This window comes from Hylobates moloch, unplaced genomic scaffold, assembly GCF_009828535.3.
Source record: "Hylobates moloch isolate HMO894 unplaced genomic scaffold, HMol_V3 SCAFFOLD_18, whole genome shotgun sequence".
NCBI lineage: Eukaryota > Metazoa > Chordata > Mammalia > Primates > Hylobatidae > Hylobates > Hylobates moloch.
Window position 1 is genome coordinate 50206888 of NW_026652293.1, and position 20594 is coordinate 50227481.

The 20594-nt window shown below is 36.4% G+C and overlaps 1 protein-coding gene across 10 annotated transcripts in view; it reads right to left on the reverse strand.

Moving 5' to 3' along the window:
- ESRRG (estrogen related receptor gamma) overlaps positions 1-20594 on the reverse strand; it is a 595534-nt gene that overhangs the window by 13978 nt on the left and 560962 nt on the right. For all 10 annotated transcript variants that reach the window (XM_058430555.1, XM_058430554.1, XM_032136353.2 and 7 more), the window contains one exon: positions 3849-4118. In XM_058430555.1, the coding sequence (XP_058286538.1) occupies positions 3849-4118 (270 nt within the window). The remainder of the gene's footprint in view (positions 1-3848; positions 4119-20594) is intronic.

A 20594-nucleotide genomic window follows, 5' to 3' on the forward strand; every position in this document is an offset into this window, starting at 1 on the left:
GTGTGTATATATATCCTAAATAGATGGTATTACTGTTTCATTGGGGGGTTATTAGGAAAACCATATCTAAAAAGGCTCCCTTAATGGAGTGATAATGAAAACACACTAAGTCAAAACTATATGAGGGTTCAAATATCCTAATTAAATATGGTGCCCATTCCAGTATCCTACAGAAATCATAAACGTTCTATACCTTGAAATTATACAACTATACATACATAACCATTTGTCCTTAAGAACAACAGAATGCTTTCATGAGGTTGTTAGAGTTATTTGTGATTTTAAATTGATAACCAAATAATTATTCGTAGCTTGATATCAATAGGTGATATTGTTCTGGAAATAATGTGTAGAAGTAAAAAAGAAAACTCAATTTGAAACATGTTTATCTTGAATGGATTGGACTCACCTGGCTTCAGGCTGGGGTGAGGCAGGGGTGACAAAGACTGGGATGTGAGTGGCAGATTTAGAGATTGAAGGTCTTATGAATTGAGCAACAGAGAATGGTCAGACTAAAGTGATTCATTAGCTTAAACTGCTTTTAATCTTACCGTACATAATTTCAAACAAATTTTTAACATAAGAATCAAGAGATCCAATGAAGAGAAATAAATCCCATCATATAATCTTACTTAGGTGCTTATAGAAATATTTTACTATATTTTCTAATACAGAGATGAAATTATAGAATCATAGAATTCCAGAATTGGAAAGAATTTGATATTAGTGAAACCTCTTGTTATATACATGAAAAAACTGGGGCCTAAGAATTACAATTTAAAATTGTGACCTGGAGTTTTCTTTTAAAATTCAGTCGCACAGAGATATATCAGGGATGCAATAATTACTCAAGAGGTTTTTAATACTAAAAAATAAGAGAATACATAGCTTAAATGAGACTGTAAGTTTCTTATCTTCAAAAGTAACTGGAACTATTATTTAGGGTTTTCAAAGATCTGAACTTGAAAACTGCAGAATTATAACAGTTCATGACATATTGTTGTTTTGGCCATACACACAAAGATAGAGTTTCCAGTGATGTTCTGGTGTTATAAGTATTCCTGAATTCACTTATGACAGAAACAAAGCTATAAAAATATGAAAGCATCATTAGGAAGCCGGTTACCTGTTTTCCAAGCATAAGCACAATATTTATAATTATTGAATAGAGACCAATGTTAACAATAAGCTAAAATTTAAATAAATGAGACAATGGTTGTTAACACCTACAGCCATGCAGGAAAAGCTAAGATACCTACCTAAATTACACTGAAATCGATTTTCATGTTTGCACAAAAAGTTACTATGTTAATCTGGAGTTCCTAAACACACACACATACACACACACACACACACACACACACACACACACACACACACACAAATGACAAAAAAACAATAGAAGTCCTTTAGGGTGTCTAAAGTATTAAAATATTTTTATACTGATATGTGTATGGGCAGTTTAAGAAACCAACATTGGATCTAAGCAAGTTTGATTCTACATTCAATCTTGGATCTACAACTTTATTGGTGTGCTCCAAATAACAGTCAAAAATGGAATAAAATAACATCATATTAACAATATCAAAGAAAATGATTTTCTGAGTTGTTTACCCCAAACTAAAATGATGGGGCTTGCAGGTTAGGTGGGTGAAGAAAAGGCCATAATTACACAACACAGTAGAGGTGGCACAATTTAGAGATTAAAATAGTCCTTAGAGTACTTAATCAGTTATTCTTTAGTATGGACTCTGATTCAATTGATTTTTCTTGGTACTGAGGGGCTAAGTGAACGATGGAATCACCTGCAAGAATATTTTGAGACAGAGGCTTTTTTGTAGAAGAAGCAATGTTACTCAACTACCATGATAAGAGAAGGAGAGCTTATTGACCATTTCTGACTTTAGACATGAAAAATAAATGAACTAATTCTTTAAAGACTTTCTAATCTTCAGTCACTGCTGTGAGGTAGTCACTTCCTCTCCCAGAAGTAGAATATGTGGATTAGGACATTTATCTATCAGAAATATTAACGCTTATACTTCTAAGCAACAGAGACAAAAATGCTGCTACTAATTAATTCAGGTACTCTATAATACTTCGTCATAAAGTATACATCCAATATCTAAAATTATACATTTTTAGCAATTTTGTTGATAAAGTTTTAGCATTGCTCAGCATTCATGGTTAGTTAATAATTTTTAAAAGCAATTTGAAACAAAAGGTATAACACAGGCTTTAGTATATTTTAAAAACAATTAACCAAGTAAGTGTTTTAAATTAGAATTGTTTCATGATTGCCAAATAAAAATTCTTCCCAAAACCACTGTTATAAAATATTTCATCTCATTTTGAGAGATGGTATAATGTGAAGTCCATACAAACTAATAAATCCTCAGAAAATTTCTACCCCATCTCTCACTTTGATCTTCTGGAGAGGGAGGGCAGGGGATTCTTCAGGGTTCATAATAACAATGTCATTTGTCATAAGAAATCATATTTTATAATTTCACAGGAGAGTAGAAGAAGAGAGTGTGGTGTGGTGAGGAAGAGGGTTATATTCACAATTGAAACTGTGAAATGCTAAACTCCATTATGAAGACAAATAGGAAAGTACAACTCCATTGTTGAAAACAATTTCCCTCCTATCAGTCCAAGGATTCATGCATCAATATTGTAGATGAACTGTTAATTACAAAATCAATTAAAAATTATTTCTAAAAACAGTCACGCGTCCCTGGCTCTCATGGGGGCAATTTGGGCAGAAGGTCTCATCTCACTAGGACCGCGCCAAATCACAAAGTCGTCATCCACAAGTAAGCAAAAGCAATCTGGTTTTTCATTTTTCAGCGCGGCTGAGCCCAGCCTGAGATTGATCGTCACATATGGCCCCAGAAAACAAACTGTCAATACCTTGAATGCTGCAGAATTTGAACAAATAGCCGTCCGCCCATTCAAGCCACTCATTGCATCCCATTTAACAGATTTTATTGACAGTTTCCTTCTTGTAATTAAAGGGAAAACTACTGGCCGGCAACCAAGACAAAGTTCAAAGATAGGGTCAAAACAAAAGCAGATGGAGGGGCACGGTGTGACTGTCAATGGTACATAGCATCAGAGCACGTTATTGACACACAGGTATCTAATGATCGGCACGTCATTAAGGAGGGATCTATCCTGAACTTTATGCAAATGCTAAAAGAGACTTAAGACCATAATAAAGCATTAAGAGAGGCACACAGGGAAAAACAACAAAGCACCAACGATTTTTACTTATTAGAGGTTGCTCTCTATTTTAGCATGTTTCAGTTCAAATGTAAAGCCCAGTTATTCCCATAATTCTTAACCCTTACTGCATAGGCAGAATTTGACATCTAAAGAACTCCAGAATGTAAGAAAACAGTGTTCTTTGATAACCAAAACTCAAAGCAACACTAAATACATTTTCCCAATTGCACAATTTGCATTTTTGAGGGAAAAATGATTTGTGTGTATCAACAATTCCCTTGTTTTAACTTATGCATAAAATACAATGGAACTAATTTTGTCCTGGGAGTGTCCATTTATGCTATTACTACAAGAGATTTTGCTTTGCCATGATCCAAATTAGTACATGCATTAGTTGATAAAAGTTTCAAAGCATTCAATAAGCAAGTCAAATGAAATTAATTCCTTTTAAGTATATTTTTCTTATTTCTAACTTTTCACTAGAAAGCTATACTGATTATAATTTTGCTGACTCATACAAAATTTACAAACCAGGTCTAGCAAATCCCTAAAGAAGTTAAGGAGAGGGGTAAAACTGACATATTAAAAAAATGTAACAATGACTATGTCAGTATGCCAACCTGAATTAGCAAGAGCTATAGCTTTGAGGGTGACAAATTCTTCTTTTTCCAGCTTCATGCTCTTGTATTTCTTTACCAGCTGCAGGATAGCATTATTTAGATCAAGAAGGCCTGCTAATTTGGACTGGTCTTCGTCCATTATATAATCGTCTGCATAGACAAGTTCATCCTCAAACGAAAGAGACCGGTATACGACACCAAGGATCAAAATTTCCATCCAAGCACTCTGCAGAAGGCTCATCTGGTCCGCCAGGGACAGCGTGGAGAAGCCTGCATGGAAAGATGGGCAGATCAAGTTACTTTAAAGCCATAATTTCATAATGCAACATTAGTTTCATATGGTAGCTGGCTTCTGCATCAGTGCTCAAAATTATGCTGAGCTTTGATTAGAAGCTCTTAAAATTTTCCCTGGATCACTTTGCGAAGAGCAAAGTGAAAGTCACAAACCAGCTTCTTCAATTTGTGGGTATTTGCTCTAAGTTTATAGACGCAGCTTAGGGGAATATAATAGAGATGTTGTTTTCTTTCATTCGAGAAGAAAATACCATGTAATCTTTAAATATACTTGATTTCTGGTTGAAGTCTTTAGGAACATCTTATAGGAAGTCAGATTTTCAACTACCTCATCTCTAAAAACTACTATTGGTAAACAACGTAAAAGTAAAAAAAAAAAAAAAAAAAAAAAAGAAGGAGAAGAAGAAGCAGCTAAAAATAAAAGGTAAACAAACAATTTAGGCCATAGAGCTCAGCACAACTTGGAAACATTTCTGTATAATATTAATAGTTACAAGCACAATGGATGATGAGTTACAACTAGGTGAGCCTTCTTAATTGGCTATTTCCCCCCACTGATATTTAACATGACTTTCTTTTAAAATTAGTGATAATTGGTATAAAAGAAAGTGGAATACTTGGCAGCCTGGCCTCCTCACCAAATAGAAAAGCCTCATTCACTATTGTTGTTAAGATCCAATTATTTAAAAAGTTAAATATAAATAAAGGTAACAGGGTTTGGTGCAAAGGAGTCAGATTCTGAATGTAAATACGGGCTCCACTTAGCTACTGGCTCTTTCACCTTGAGCAAGAGAAATTAACTTGTATCTTAAATTTCGTATTTGGGAAATATAAAATATCACCTACATAAACATTAAGCTATAACCTGCAATTCAGTAAGTGTTGCTGTATGGTTGATATATGTTATTTTTATCTGAATTACCTACATGATCACTTCAATTCTTTTCTGCAAACCTGGGATGCATTCATACATGCATATTTAAAGTCCCTCTGAGCTTGAGAAAACATATGCAAAAAAATTAAAAAGAAAATGTTGTTCAATAGAGAAAGAGGAAGCAGTACAATTAAGTCTACTTAGGAGTAAAGATATATATATTTATATATCAGAGGGACTAGATCTGTATTCTAAAGTGAAGATACCTGATGATCAGCAGTTTTTCTCAAGTCCTAAAAAAGAAATGTTTCTTAAAACTTCACTTTTATTTCCAAGTGTATGCCTAAGACTTCTAAGGGTAACCATCCACCTCATGGATTCTGAGGACAGTGGTACCATCATTTAAGGTCCTGCCACCAGTAATTCTACAGAAAGGAAGGACCATTTTTAATAATGCAACTTAAGAAATCTATTTTTACTCCCTTTCTAGACCTTATTATCCAAATCATAAGTAGCCACTGATGCCCAACCTTTTTAGGCTGCTGCTTATGGTCACTGTTGCTGTCCTTTTCATTCATATCAAATTGTGCATATCCCATATGATATTAGAAACTACAGCATAGTAAAGAAAAGCAAAGGATTTCCTGACCTATTGGTGAAAAACAGTGGTTTGCCATTTGGTACCATTAATTCTAAGTGCTTAATAAAATCATCAGAAGGGATGAGTCAAGCTTTTCTTAAGGGAATCTTTAAGATATGTGTAAAAATGCATTTCTTTCACTGTTTATCATGGTGCTTACAAGTTATTTGACAGGATTACTTTTGGACTGGCTGTGTAAGTCTTGTTTCTTATTCTGTTTTTGTCATTGCATTTGGGGTTAAATTAATAAATATCCTCTTAGAGATATAATAGCTGATTACATTTTAAACAGCGATTCAACACAGAAAACTAAATTATTTAACCTAAATAGGTTAGGCTTCAGATGCTTTTAATTTTAGCAATGTTATATTCACAACAAACAAACAGAAAACCACATTGCTCTTTTTTCTATCCCCCTCCAAGGAAAAAAGGTGCAATGCAAATCCAAATATCAATCTCAAGAAAACATACTAAGTAAGAATTTCTTATGTAAATTAAAATACTAAAAAAAAAAATCATCTGGAAAGTTATGAGCAAAAATGAATGGGTCTTTTCAATTTGCCTTAGTTTTCTTGTTCCTTTTCATGCTCCCAAGCCGCAGTTTTTCTGCAGCAGCAGATGGACAGAGCGTGTAGCCCGCAGCACCTTCCTGTGACAGCCCTATTCTCCCTCCCAGACACTGCTGTTAGTAAATAGATTTACACATTCTCCAATCTCCACACATCTTTCTGCCGAATAATTAAAAGCAGGATGATTAGTTTATTGAGTGGAAGGAGGAACTTTTTTATTGAGGTCCATCCACGATTTTATCAGGGCCAGCACTTTTACGGTTGTCAGGGGGGTGCAGGCATCCAATTTTTCTTATCTGCCTGATTAATACAAACGCTGTTTCAGGACGCATTAATTAACAGATACAAATCTACGTTCTCATGGAAGGATCAATACGGAGAAGAAAAGAGGCATCAATGTGAATTTAGTGCTGATGATGGAGAAGGCACGCTATCGACATTTACGTGCACGGAAACTTTAAAGTTGCACCGGTCCCCCTTTGTCCCTGTGATTTACAAATTAACAATGTTACAGCCATAACAACATTTCACACATTTCTTTGGGGTTTAATTAAGCAAAAAACAATAAAATTTCATTTTTAAAGTTGATCCTGCAATTTGTTTCTTCTATATTGATGGTTGTGTGTGTGTATGTGTGTGCATGTGTGTGTGTTTATCCTTCCTGCAAACCTAACTTTTTCATTTTGCTTTGCTATGAAATAAAGAGAAGGAAAAAAGGGGAAGAAACAGCTCTCCTTTTTTTTTTTTTTGGTCAGGGAGCATGGGGAGATGGTTATAGCACAAAAGGTTTGACACGTTTGCTTGACTGATATCCTCAAGTATATTTCAGCTGATTAAAGGAAGTATACTTTTTGCAAATCCAAAAGAAAAAGGACAATCTATGCCTTACAAAATAAAATAAAATAAAAGTCTGAACTTCTATCTTTTCTTGGTCTAGAAATTGTTGGCTCTCATTTTACCCCTTTCCTACCACACCACTGCAATCTGGAAGCTAATACAAAGAGCTCTCCTGCCCAAATGCCTGAGCAGCAGTTAGACAGCCTTGTTATGAGATAGTCATGTTCATCTGGTCACTAAGGAGGCCAAATACATAATAGAAATTTTATCTTAATTCCATAAAATTATTTTACCTTTTCTTTAGGAGTTCTAGCTATGTTGCACATACATAAAAACGCATGGATGAAATAACATTTTTATCAATAGACCTGAGCAATGTACAAAATTCTAAATAACCAAGGCATAAATGAAAATGCATGTTTTAATAAGCTGAGTCTAAGGAATTCTCTTAAAACATAATTGCTCTATTGGCTTACACATGCTTGTATCCAAATGATAATTACTTGTTTGTGTTTTTACCAGGTATTTAATGGTAGTTTATAGCTCTTGGGGTACAAGTTAGAGGTCTTCATCATCTGTAATATTTAGCTATCTTTGGAGAGGAACCTCTTTCCCAAGTGAAATAAAATATGCTTTGCAGTTGTGTCATTTGAACTTCATGTTTTGTACATCCTGGGACCTTAATCTTCGGTGTGTGACAGGTTATAGTTTTAAATGTTCAGCCGTATTACAGCTTTTTAAAATACACTGATACCATGGCACATTTTTTCTTCCCCAGCTACAGCCCATTCCATGCATATCGCTGACAACTTGGATCTCTCTTCATCTCCGTCCCAGAGTCAGTGCTATTTAATGTATCTCGGGCATTTTGCTTGCAGAATGACTCTCTACCTTGACCCACAGTTAAATAGCATGTTTATCTGCAATACGGTGTGCTCCAAATAAACCAGATGACAGTTGGGAATAACATTATTTGGAAGGATTGAAAAGCTTCTCAAGAGGCAGGTACCCCTGAGGTAATAGGCTTGAAGAAAGCATGTTTTGTGCCAACCATCTTGCCTTCTTCTACTGGAAACTTCGGAGGTTGACAGTGGTGCCATGGGCACTCGTCAAGCACTGTTTTTTTTTTTTTTTTAGCCTGGCAAACTGATGCACTTTGCAGTCAACTTACAAAAAAGGCTAAGCATTTGAAAGTGTGAAGGGCAAAAAATATCTGACGGCTAGTCTTCAAAAATACACTTTCATTTCAGAAAGCATAAATGTTTATTTCCTGAACAGAGTGTTGACAGAAATAGGCTGCAGCACAGGCATTTGGGTTTAACCCCTGCTAGGCATTTTCTTCTCGGCTGCTTTCTTGAAATAGGGAGCAAGCATTTTAAATCTTCAGGGTATCTGTTAATATCAGTTAATCATGGCATTGATTTGCCTGATCACAGTTTTTGAACTGTAGTTTTTCTGTTCCACAAAAAAAAAAATCAACATTTTTCAACAACTAGCATATCATGCTAGAACTGTAATTATGCCATAATGACTCACTGAGATCACAAATGAAGTTCATTTTGAGAAGCTGATTAAGCAATGCAACGTAAGCTAGATTCTTTTCTTTCCCGTACAAATAAACCTAATGTTTACAGGACCCAGAGAAGAAAAGAATAACAGTGGCACTAACATTTGGTCTTAGCTACCAATAGACACACAGATGCATAACCCTTGTTAGAGATAAACTTATTTTGTATTTTTAAGCCAGATGTTCTTTTCACATATGGGGCAGACATATCACTTTGTCCTATGATTCACAAAACACACAGCTCAGGGGCCTGTAGGAAATTTTATATATATATACATATATATATATGTATATATATATATATACACACACATATATATATGTAAGTTTTATATATATATGTAAGTTATATATATATATATATACACACACACTTTTTTTTTCATGAACTGGAACTCAGTAGGAGCTAGTGTTAAACAGCTACAGATGGTTAACTGCAGAATTGAAAGCTGGAACATCTACATGGTGCTATCAGAAGCATTTTATTTAAAATTTTTCTTTAAAAGAGATGATAATGATTATATTATGTTTGTACTTAAGCCTTAGATACAATACTTATAACACTATTCTTTGGATCTTTACTCCTTTCGGCTGACCATAATCCAGATTTCAATAATTTAGATTCAATCACAGTTGGGTGAAATGTAAGAATAATTGACAAAAATGGAAAATAGCTCCCTTGCTAGCTAATTTAATCATTTGTTTCAACATTTGTTGATTCCATAAGGAATGTTTCTTTATCTCTGTTTTTATACTTTAAGTAGGTTTCACATTGATTTTATGGAACTATTATTTTAAAATAGTGGTCAAACAAGACAAGTACATATTTCTAAAATCTAAAAGGCAGGGCTCAGGTTTTAATACAATTTTATACAATACAGGTATAAAATAAATTTAATACAAAATTTAATACAATTTTAAGAGCAGAAGTGACCACCTTCTATAAAACTGAGCAAATGATCTAAGCAGTTGTGAGGAACTAAAAGGGAGGAGAACAGAAACGCAAAGGTAATATCTACCAGTCCAAAACAGAATTATCACTGTTAACTGAATTTACAGGTGCAATTGACCACTGACCACTCATGCTGATTATATAAACAACCAAATGAGTTTACAATTAGCCCGATTACAGGAACAGAAATTGAAAACATGCCCCCATAGACGTGGTGAAATGCTTTCTTTAGCAATTATTCCTGGTTTTCCAATCAGCTTGCTAGAAAAATTTAAAATATAATAGCAGCCTAAAACTTAAAGTATAATAATAATAAAATTAAAAAAAATAATGGCAGCAAAGAAAAAATATTTCAAGTGACAATACAGGAAAGACTCCACATGATGACAAGAGGTTTTGTTTTGTTTTGTTTTTTTCCTGTGAGTGGGAGTTTTTTTTAAGAACTGCCAACCTACTTTGAAAAGTACTAGACACAGGGCCAATGAATGCCTAATAAGAATGTAAAGACCATCTACACGGAGTGTGCAGCTCCTCTTTGGAAGTCCTTGCTTACCCCTACTTACCTAGAACTCCTGAATAACCGGAGAGGATCTGAAATAATTCCCTTAGATTTTCCCAAACTCCCTCTTACTTGACCTCAACTTTACTTCTTTTGTCCTTTCATCTAAGCCAAGAAGAAAGAAAAATTGTTGGGGGGCATGGAGGCAAGTATAGGCTGAGCTGCCTTAAAGAGAGAAATCTAATGGCTTTCTTTTCCTACAACCTTTATTTTTTACTAGTTGAAAATAAGTTCTGCCTGGAAAGCAGACTGAGTGAAATTTGTTTGGCCATCAAGAAAAAAGGAAAGCAATGCCATATAATATAGGACTCTAAAAAATATATTTAAAAATGGCATTTTTGAGTCTCACTTTGGGATTAGATGGATACTGAATAGGGAAAAACACCATTTGGAAGACACACTTCTGATTTGAAAGAAAAAGGATCTGTGCTTGAATTTGACTTGCTTTACCAGTGCACTGGTAGAACCAGGTCAAGAAATATCATAGAGTGCTTCAGGGAACTGACCAGTGGTCCACAGAAAACCAGTCCCACTTTGGAACCAGATAACTAAACACTATCCACTTCAGGAAATTCCCAAGGGGTCCCCATCAAATTTGGTCTAATAATTTAAAATTCAAGCCTCCAAAATAAACACATACAGGCTCTATCTTGAACTTTGGAGAAAGCTGACAGATATCTCCACAAGCCTTTAGAGTCTGTGGAAAACATTTAGAAATAAATACCTGTAAGATAAAGGTTTATAGTCATGAAGTGACACCTGAGAGGAGAGGATAGTGAGGGGAACTATAACTTTGAGGTCTAGAGATCTGTCTACAACCAATGGTATTAACTTAGCCCCTGTGATGAGCTGACTTGTGCCATCCCACCCAAAAGATCTTAGAGTCCTAACCTCCAGGACCTGGGATCATGACCTTATTTGGAAATCGGGTCTTTGTAGATGATCACATTAAGATGAGGTCATTAAAGTGGGCCTTAATGTAATATGAGTGTATCTTCATAAAAAGGGGATATTTGGACACAGAGATGGACATGTGCAGAGGGAAGACGATGTCAGGACACAGGGAGAATACTACCTACAAGCCAAGGGATGCTTGAGGCCACCGGAAGCCAGGAGAGACAGGAGAGAAGCATGACCAGATTTGCCTGCAGAGCCCACAGAAGGAACCCAAACCTCCTGCCACCTGCTCTTGGGCTTCCAACCTCCAGAGCTGTGAGCCAATATATTTCTGTGGTTTATGTGGTTTATGTCACCCAATCTTTGGTACTTTGTTTTAGCAGCCTTAGCAAACTAATACAGACCCACAGGTGACCTTCTTATCTGTCAGTTGCAAACTGTGAACTACACACTTCTGAGGAATCTTCCAGTTCCAACAGTTTCTAATTCAGAATAATAAACAGAGCTAATTTCATGAAGCACAAGGCTGTCTGGGTAATGGTGAGCACCTCAGACAAAATCCATGGACTGGGAGTAAATAGACCTAGAATTGGGTGCCATCTCTGCCACCAAGGAACTGTGAAACTCTGAGGAATGACTCAACTTTGCTGGTTCCTGCTTTCTCATCTGTAAAACTAGAAGGTAGCAAAAGTATTCCTGAAGGTTTATTTCAGCCTTAAAATTATTAGGCTTCCAATGGTTCTACTGTGACAAAATTCAAATCAACTAATATTTAGAGTATCTATTACAAGTGAAGCACTATGCTCAATACCATTGGAATATGCAAAATGAATAAGACATAATCCTTGTCATCTAAGATTTTATAGCACAGTAAAAGTGGATAAGACCATAACAACCAAAAAAGAAAAGTATTGCAAGGATGGATCCAAGTACATGTCTATGCAGAAAAGGAGAGTTTAGTGCTTGGTTGTTCACATTCTCCTAAATGTATCCATATCCATCACTTTCTCTCCTCCCCCTGACCCCAGTTTTGGTTAGGCCTTCATCACCTTTTTGGGGTAAATTTTAACAGCATCCTTACCAAAATCCGTTTATATCTGGTATTCCTTTCTTCCATCCTACCCATGGCTAGTCAAGCAATCTTTAAAATATGAAACCTATGCCATTCACTCATCAAAATGCTTTCTTGGTTTCCATATCTCCTACAAGATAAAACTGAAACTCTCTGGTAGAATATAGAACTTCTTTCACTGTTTGTTCCTTTTCCCTTTTCCTGCCATATTTCCTAAAAAAAATCTTCCTCTAGTAATTCCTCCATGGATTTCCTTATATGTTAAGTGAGCTCATTTTCCTAATCCTAATGTCAAAACCCACAGCTCCACTATTTCCCTAAGCACCGCCATCCATCTGCCACCTCACTCTTGGCCGCCTTGCTCTTGGCCCTTCACTGATCTATCACCAAGTTTTCTCTTTTATACTTGTGAAATCATTTTCAAATACACACACTTCTTTCCATTCTCATTGCCATGATCGTTGTCACTGGGTAGCATCTAAGGGCACTTGTAAAATATAAATGTGAAGATGAAGATGAAGACATAAGCAGGAGACACAGAGCTGAGTGTATGTGACCGCTGAAGTGAGGGAGTGGATGTGAAGATCTGCTGCTTGATAGATATATCTGTATCCTCTGGACAGTGGTTTGCCATGTTCTAGATAAGCTCTTCAGGGTGGAGATCTCTGATTTGTTTCCTGCTATATCTCCAGCTCCTCAAACAGTGCCTGTCACATAGCTGGTGCTCAGTAAATTGTGCTAAATGAATGAATAGAGAATTCCTCAACAGCTCATTGACTGCCTTTCAAAAAGATGGGACGTTAGGAATGAAAAGACCATTCCAGAAACCAGATCCCTCCCCCACAGAAAATATATCAACATATAACAAAAAGGGGTGCCTAATGCCTTTTCATTAATTCAATGAATGTTTATTAAGGCACTGATTTTGTACAAAGCTCTTTGCTTATAAGTGCTTATAAAGTATATAGGATTTTTATTTGGAGCCACTTAGACTCTGATAAAGTCCTGCCTAAATTTATTCACCTCAGCCAGTTCTCTTCAGTTTAGAAGTAAAGTTGATGTTTGGGTCATATGGACTAGCTGCTTCTCTTATAAGTAACCATTCACAACAGACTTCATGAAAATTTCACAATTACTTTTTTGTTATTTATAAGTACTGTCATTAATTTATCTACCTATCCTAGTTGTATAATTATTTTGACAATATGTATACATTTATAGTCTGTAGCTTGGATTTTAAACCTCTGAAATACTAACCTAGTGAAGTCATGGATGAAAACAATGCTCATTGCTTCTTACTACTTGCAGGAATAAAATATTGTATGTCTACTTTTTCAACATAAATTTTCAGGCAATCCCAACCTAATTTTTGTCAAGTCTAAGAAGGAGCTTCTCATGAGAACATTTTCCACACTAAAACATTTGCAAGAAGATGAGAAACCCTGGCATTTTATCATTATGGGCTGCTTCGCTCTGAATCAAAAAAAGCAAGGAGGAGACAAGGTAATAAAAATGCATACATAAGGCGTTTCCTTCTCAGTCCAGTTTAGAACAATGGTTCCTCACTAGGTAAACACTCACTTGTCAGAAGTACTTGCAACACTACAGTCATCGCAGCACCGAGGGAGTAAGGGCCCTTCCTATGATAAAGCAGCAGATTAGACAGTTACAAACAGCAAAGAGGGTTCCTGTCTGTTACATCCTTTCACTGTGTCTGTACACACGGGTGTTAATGTAATTTAAATGCCACTTAGATATGTTTCAGGTTTATCAGACTAGTTTGTGTATCCATTCTTACATGATAATTTCGAACAGGAACCATTTCTACCCGCTGTGGGAACCAGCATAACTATAGATAGCTCTATGCAAATAATCTGGGCAAGTCAAGCAGAATCTATTTAAATCTAAAAGAAATCAGGTAGGACTTTGAGGAAATGAAGCAGGAACCAAAAATATTTTTTAATAGGTCAGAACCAGGATCACATTATTTTGGTATAAACTTTGTTTTTCTATTTACGGCTAGCTGAGAGTTTGGATTCATGAGAAAATTATTCTGTTAAAGATTATAATTTTTCATTGAAAATAGAGATAGGAGGAGAATCACATGCAGATGAATTTTGTGAATATAAATTTTAGAATCAAAATATGCTTTTTAAGTCATGCAAAATTTTAATAAACTAACCAATATGTTATCAGTAGACAATGTCATTTGTCAGGCTTCAAAAAGAGATAGGCTTGCCTCTAAAACTCTTTAAAGCTGTTGAAGAGGCAATCCCAGCTATAATTTTTGGTTAACTTTTTTCAAACAACAACAAATTATTGCCACTTCTGCCTTTCTACTTTTTAAGATTTGATTTTCACTATTTCTAACTCAAAAATATATTTAAAGTATAAAATAATTTTTTATGAATTTTCTGTTTCCCACACATGAAATTTAATAATAATATTTTTAAAGGTGAACTGAACTGCTTTTCTTGGGAATATTCCACAATTAAAGGAAATTTATAATTAGTGACTTAGCTGGCCAGGTGTGGTGGCTCATGCCTATAATCCCAGCACTTTGGGAGGCCAAGGCGAGTGGATCACTTGAGGTCAGGAGCTCGAGACCAGCCTGGCCAACATGGTGAAACCCCGTCTCTACTAAATATACAAAAATTAGCTGGGCATGGTGGCACGGCTATGTATTCCCAGCTACTCAGGAGGCTGAGGCAGGGGAATCGCTTGAACACAGGAGGCGAAGGTTACAGTGAGCTGAGATTGCACCACTGCACTCCAGCCTGGGTGACAGAGCGAGACTCCATCAAAAAAAAAAAAAAAAAAAAAAATGGAAAACGAATAGTAACTGCTATGGTTGCTTCATTTCTGTTATTAGAGTCTAATATTTAAGAACCTTTTAAAAAGCACATTCCACACACTGAATAAATTGAAATAAGCTGTAGTGAATTAGATTAAAATATAGATAGATATATTAAGGTCGGTCTATCTATCATCTCTCTATCTATCTATCTATCTATCTATCTATCTATCTATCTATCTATCTATCATCTATCTATCTATCTTCACTGATGTAGTACAAAAGACAAAACTAGAAGGAAAAGAGAAGTGCTCACTGGACCCCAATCTGATTTTGGATTAAACACTGCCTATTCAAGTAAGGTGAAAGTTCAAAGTTTCTCCTAATACTGCTTGCATTAATGAAGGTAGAGTTGCTGGCTTTAAGGCTCAGGGTATCTTGTCAAAAAGATCTTTGTGTAACAGTTTTCCCATTTGTGAAGGCCTCACCTACACACACATTAAGCACAGAATGACAGGCGTAGTGAGAACCTGGGTCATTTCATATGGGTTAATCTAAAAATTTGAAAATTGTATTTAAGCTGCCACGTACAAAGGGAGTTGTGATTGTCTTATGTACTTTCACTGAAATGATCAATAATCAATTCTATCTTGGATCTCTAAAAGAAAAATCACTTATAATTTCTGTACTACCTTTAAAAACATAACTTCAAATCCTTTCAGAGTTACCTAATTGGTCCCTTGATATAGAAATACAAATTCCAATAAAAGCACTAATTATTATGGACTTAGTGTTTGTGGAGTTTTAACACTGTTATCTCTCCTTGTCTTACTATTACTAGTTACAAGTAAAGCAGAAAAAAAATGAAAATCCTTCAGGTGTGCTTTTCTCAATTTTCCTAAAATAGAAACTATAACTCAGTGTCTCTAACATATGCCCTAGGGGGAGGAGAGGCAGAAAAAAAAAAATCAGGAGGTCTTCTGCATAAATGGAAGTTAAAGGATTTACAGCATAGGCCATTAAAAACAAAGTGCCATATGTATTCATGAAAGAACGTAGAAGAAATATGTTATCCATGAGATGCATGTCACAGATATGAAATTATAGCACGCTGACCCTGAAACTCCACATTCAAATAATATTAGAAATCCTTACTATTGATGCTTAAAGACCTAGGCATAATTTGTGTTCTGGACAGCATGGAAAAACAGCTTCTCTGAATTTCTAGCTCTGAGAGTTCAGTTTAAAGTCAGCCTCCCACATTATTTTTCTCTGCGGCTAATGAAGATCTGTTTGTGAATATTTACTCCCAAGTTCACGGCTGGTGTTTGCTGGCTCAAGCAGAGCTAAGTCATTATGGCTTGGCACACGTTCCACCGGGGAGGCGACCAGTTATCTTCTCATTGACAATAGAGGCAACCCCTTCGATTCCTCTCAGCCCTTCCTTCTTCCTCTCTACACTGTCCCCAGTTTGGATGACTAGCCAAGTTAAAATGAAACCAAAACAAAAACATCAAACAACACGGCTCTCGGAATCCCTCAACCACATGAATGCAGAATCGTTATCAGTGGTAAAAGGCTGCCGGTGGTATATATTTACTATGGATATATGATACACAAACCAAACCTGTGCCTCTTATAATAATTCTTTCTGTGAAGATCCTCCATTCAAAAGTAGAATGGAGGAGGCAAATGTAGCTGCAGTTAAAAACTCTCATGCCATAATTCTTCTCCTCCCCAAATGAACAAGAGCACCCACAGCAGTCCCTCTCAGCTTTCCTGCTTTGATCTGCCGGACAGTGCATTTGCCTTTGTATCCCACCTTTCTCCTAGGCTGTGACCATTTCCTTTCATGTCACTGAAGCCCTGCAAAAAAAACCCCAGGAAATCCTAGAAGTTTTTATATCAGGTTGATTCAAGGAAATATGTGAAGGAAAATACAAGGGTTACCATATTTGGAAGTTGCCCTGTTTCCTAACTAGATTTGAGTAGCATGAACATTACCTCTGGAGGCAGAGACTCTTCTGTCTGCAACAGTCCAAAATGAAAGGGGGAAAAAAATGGAGGAAAAAAAAAAAAAAAAAAGCTGCCTGATTCTAATACACCTAATTAGCCATCGGCAGACTCTTAATTGCATACATTAGGATGATTCCATAGTGGAGATTAATTCTAAATATACCCAAGCAGCTGGTTAAGATGCCATGGATTACAGTGTGGACTGTACTTTTCCACTTAATTAGATATCAAAATTAAGCAGCAACAAGCATTTTGACATAACGGGGATCAAGCCGCTGCTTGGTATCCCAGAGCTGCACTAAAGTGACCGCTAAACAGAGCCGCACAGATGGAGAGATATTAAATGCCGCACTGGAAAGTAATTTCAAATAATAAAATATCAATATTTACATTTTAATTACCCCTACTGAGAGCTGCTCTGTCATTTTCACTATTGCCGACGCAGCAAGGGGTAGTGGAATGACATTGCGGCTCTGGCTGCAATGACTATTTTGTTTCCATTAAAGAATGACAAGTGTTTTAGAGGCAGTGACACTCGGTGTGTGAACAAGAATGACAGCAGATCAGAAAATTCTTATTAAGGGACTAAATGCCTCAACAAGAGAATTTGATCTGAGCACCAGCTCCTCCTTGAAGCACATAATCCTTTCTAAATTTTCTGCTGAAAGTTTATTACTGGGGAGGCCCAAGGGAAGTTTTAGTCTCCCATGAAATATTTAGATCCATAAAACATTATATGATGATTGTCAATTTAAAAACAATAATACTTGACGGGAACAAATATCCAGAAGTTATGTGTAAATCACAACGAGGTTGGGGGTTTTCTTTTTTCATATTCTCTCATTTAAATTGACAATACCATTGATGATGTTTCCTGGAAGCATATCTAGTTCTTACTGAGTACATGGATGAAAGCTTGGGATATAGCTTAGAATAGTTATAATAAAAATATTGGACTTGTTTTCACTATCTTTTCTCTAGCATTTTATTGTACCTGACTAACTCAATTATAATTTTCTTGATAGAAAATAAAGTCGAGGATGGGCTATAATTTGTGTATGTAAATGCACATCCATGTGTATAAATACTAAATACTTTAGTTTCTGTTATTATTTACATGTAGCAAACTCCTAGCGGCGCTTACAGGCCCTCACCAAATTTAATTACTCTTTATGGGGTGTGAAGATGAGATTATGAAAAAAATCAAAGGTATATATTAGATGTGACATGCTGCATTCGCAGGATAATAAATGAAAACGGTAAAGTCTTCCTTTGGGGATGCCTGTCAAAACTGTAGAGATCTTGAAAGAATTTTAATGCCTCAAGATATGAGAGAGTGTATAAGAAAAACTCCTTGGTCAGTATACTATAGTAGGCGGTTAACTGACCCCCTATCTCAGAGCCTGCATTTATTTAATGTGTAGAGATGAACAACCATAAATGTGATAAATGGCTACAGCAGGAGGCTGAATAGAATTTTTCAAAGAAAAGAAAAGGGAAGTTGGGGAGTTCTAGAGATCCTTAGCAGTCTCTTTTACTCCCATTCTTTTTAAAGTATCAGTTTTGAAGTTGAAATAAAAACTTGATAATAGGCATGGTATACTAACGCGTGTTCCCTAACTAGCGGATGTTCCTCTTAACAAAAAATAAAAGTGCAATTGGAAAGTATTTCCTAAGCATCCCTAATGCTTTTAGGACAAGACAGATCCCCATTTCTCAGCTACTAGCACCTTTTAATTTCTGAAAGAGCCACAGTTGAAAATCTTAATTAATTGTTCCATACTGCTTCAGGATCATTATGCAATGTAATAAAGGCCGTGTAATTATGAAATTTTACAGCCATTATCAAGGCTGATGGCTCGTATTTCATCCTCAGCTGGACCCAATGGCTTTTAGGCTCTCGGCTCCTCTTTGATGAACTACAGACAGATCTATCAGGCCCAAACAATATCCAGGCGAGGCAGCTATAATAGCTACCTACAGATGAAGCCATAGATAAAGATAAACTATAAATCTACACACACAAATGCAGGCGCATTGCCTGGGGATGACAGAGGAGAGAGGATGAGACACTTGGGAAAGGTAGTTGCTCCCACGAAGGCCGCCTCCTGCGCTTCTCGCTCATTCACTCCAGAATGGGGTGGATTTTATAAAAGACAGCAGAACCCCAGTGAACATCTCATTTATTCTCCGTATCTTGCAATCAAATGAGAGAAGGAAAGGGTGTCCATGAGCATTGTATTTAGTGCATTATTTAAAGGGCAGAGACTACTCAGATATCTTAACATCTATTTCAGTAGTGAAAGAGAAAGCTAGATATATGGGATTTTATTCCCGGCACATAGCACTAACACAGCAATCCAAAATAAGTAATCTGAGACAAATTCGATTATAGCTCATGAGTATCTCTTTCATGGATATTCACATCTTTAAAACAATAATTCAAGAACAACAAAAATCCATGCTGAAATGTAGGCAGAGAAAATAACATTGTATTTATACATAACTAAAACGTTTGTAGTTCACGCGTATTGACTCATTTTGGAATGTAGGAGTTCATGTAGCCAAAGAACTGACGCAACTATTCTGTTTACCGTATTTCTGACATATCTCTTTTGGTGAATTAAGCATTTCCATAAGTTGTTTTACACATAAATGTAAAAAGGTCATCTACGAGGTTCGTTTGACAACTGTAGGGGTACACTCCAGGGAACATCTAGTTCAACTCTGCCTTTGGGTTGTGGCAACATCATAGAGCTGATGCCCTCGGTCCTTTTGATGGCATCAGCCTCATGTTGGTTTGTTTCATGAATGTGACCAGATAGCTTGTCTGCGATGTGGCTTATCCCAAAGGAAAAGCCCATCAGTGGGTCAATCCAAGTCAGCCTGCAAGCTGAAATGATGGACCATGCAGAGAAGGCAAGAAAAGCAGCAGGATGCATGGAGGCTGAGTGTGGGGTTGATGACTGACAGATAGTTAGGGTGTATGCGTGTATGTAAGAGGCAAGGGTGTTCATAGGCAAAAGGATTTAATATTGGTTTAAGTGACATCAAGTCTTCAGAAAGCACAGCTTGAGAATGTTCACTGAAAGTACAGATTAAGAGTGAGAGAAGCTGACTTCAGTGCAATCTCAGCTACTAACTAGATACTAACTAGCTGTGTAACTTTCAGCCAGTCACTGAATTGATCATTTTCCTTGTCTGCCAAATAAGGTTGCTAGACTGGTTGATGCTCTCTCTGGTCTACGGTGTGCTCCGGACTTAACCTTCCACTGAACATCTTTGATGTTTCTCAATATGGGCAGGGAAAACGTGGATCCAAAACAAGCCTTTCCTGCATGAATGGACAGTCTTCCTGTCCGAATCAAGGCTGACTGTACTTTATCCTACAAACGTGATCTCACCTCCCATATTTTAGATAAATGAAGGACATCAGATATAAATACCCTTGACCTATTTCCCTTCTTATCTGTAGCAGGACTAATTCTTAACACCTTCTGACTTGTCTCTAAGTTAAAGAGACTGCTCTTTCTTCCTAAGGAAGGCCTTTCCTATGTTCTCAAGCCATCTGCTCTGGCCACCTTGAAGATTTTGATCTACCAATTTTCTACTCGGCCCCTCTCCATTTCTTATACTTATTAATCTCTCCTTCTCCTCAAGTTCCATTCCTTCATC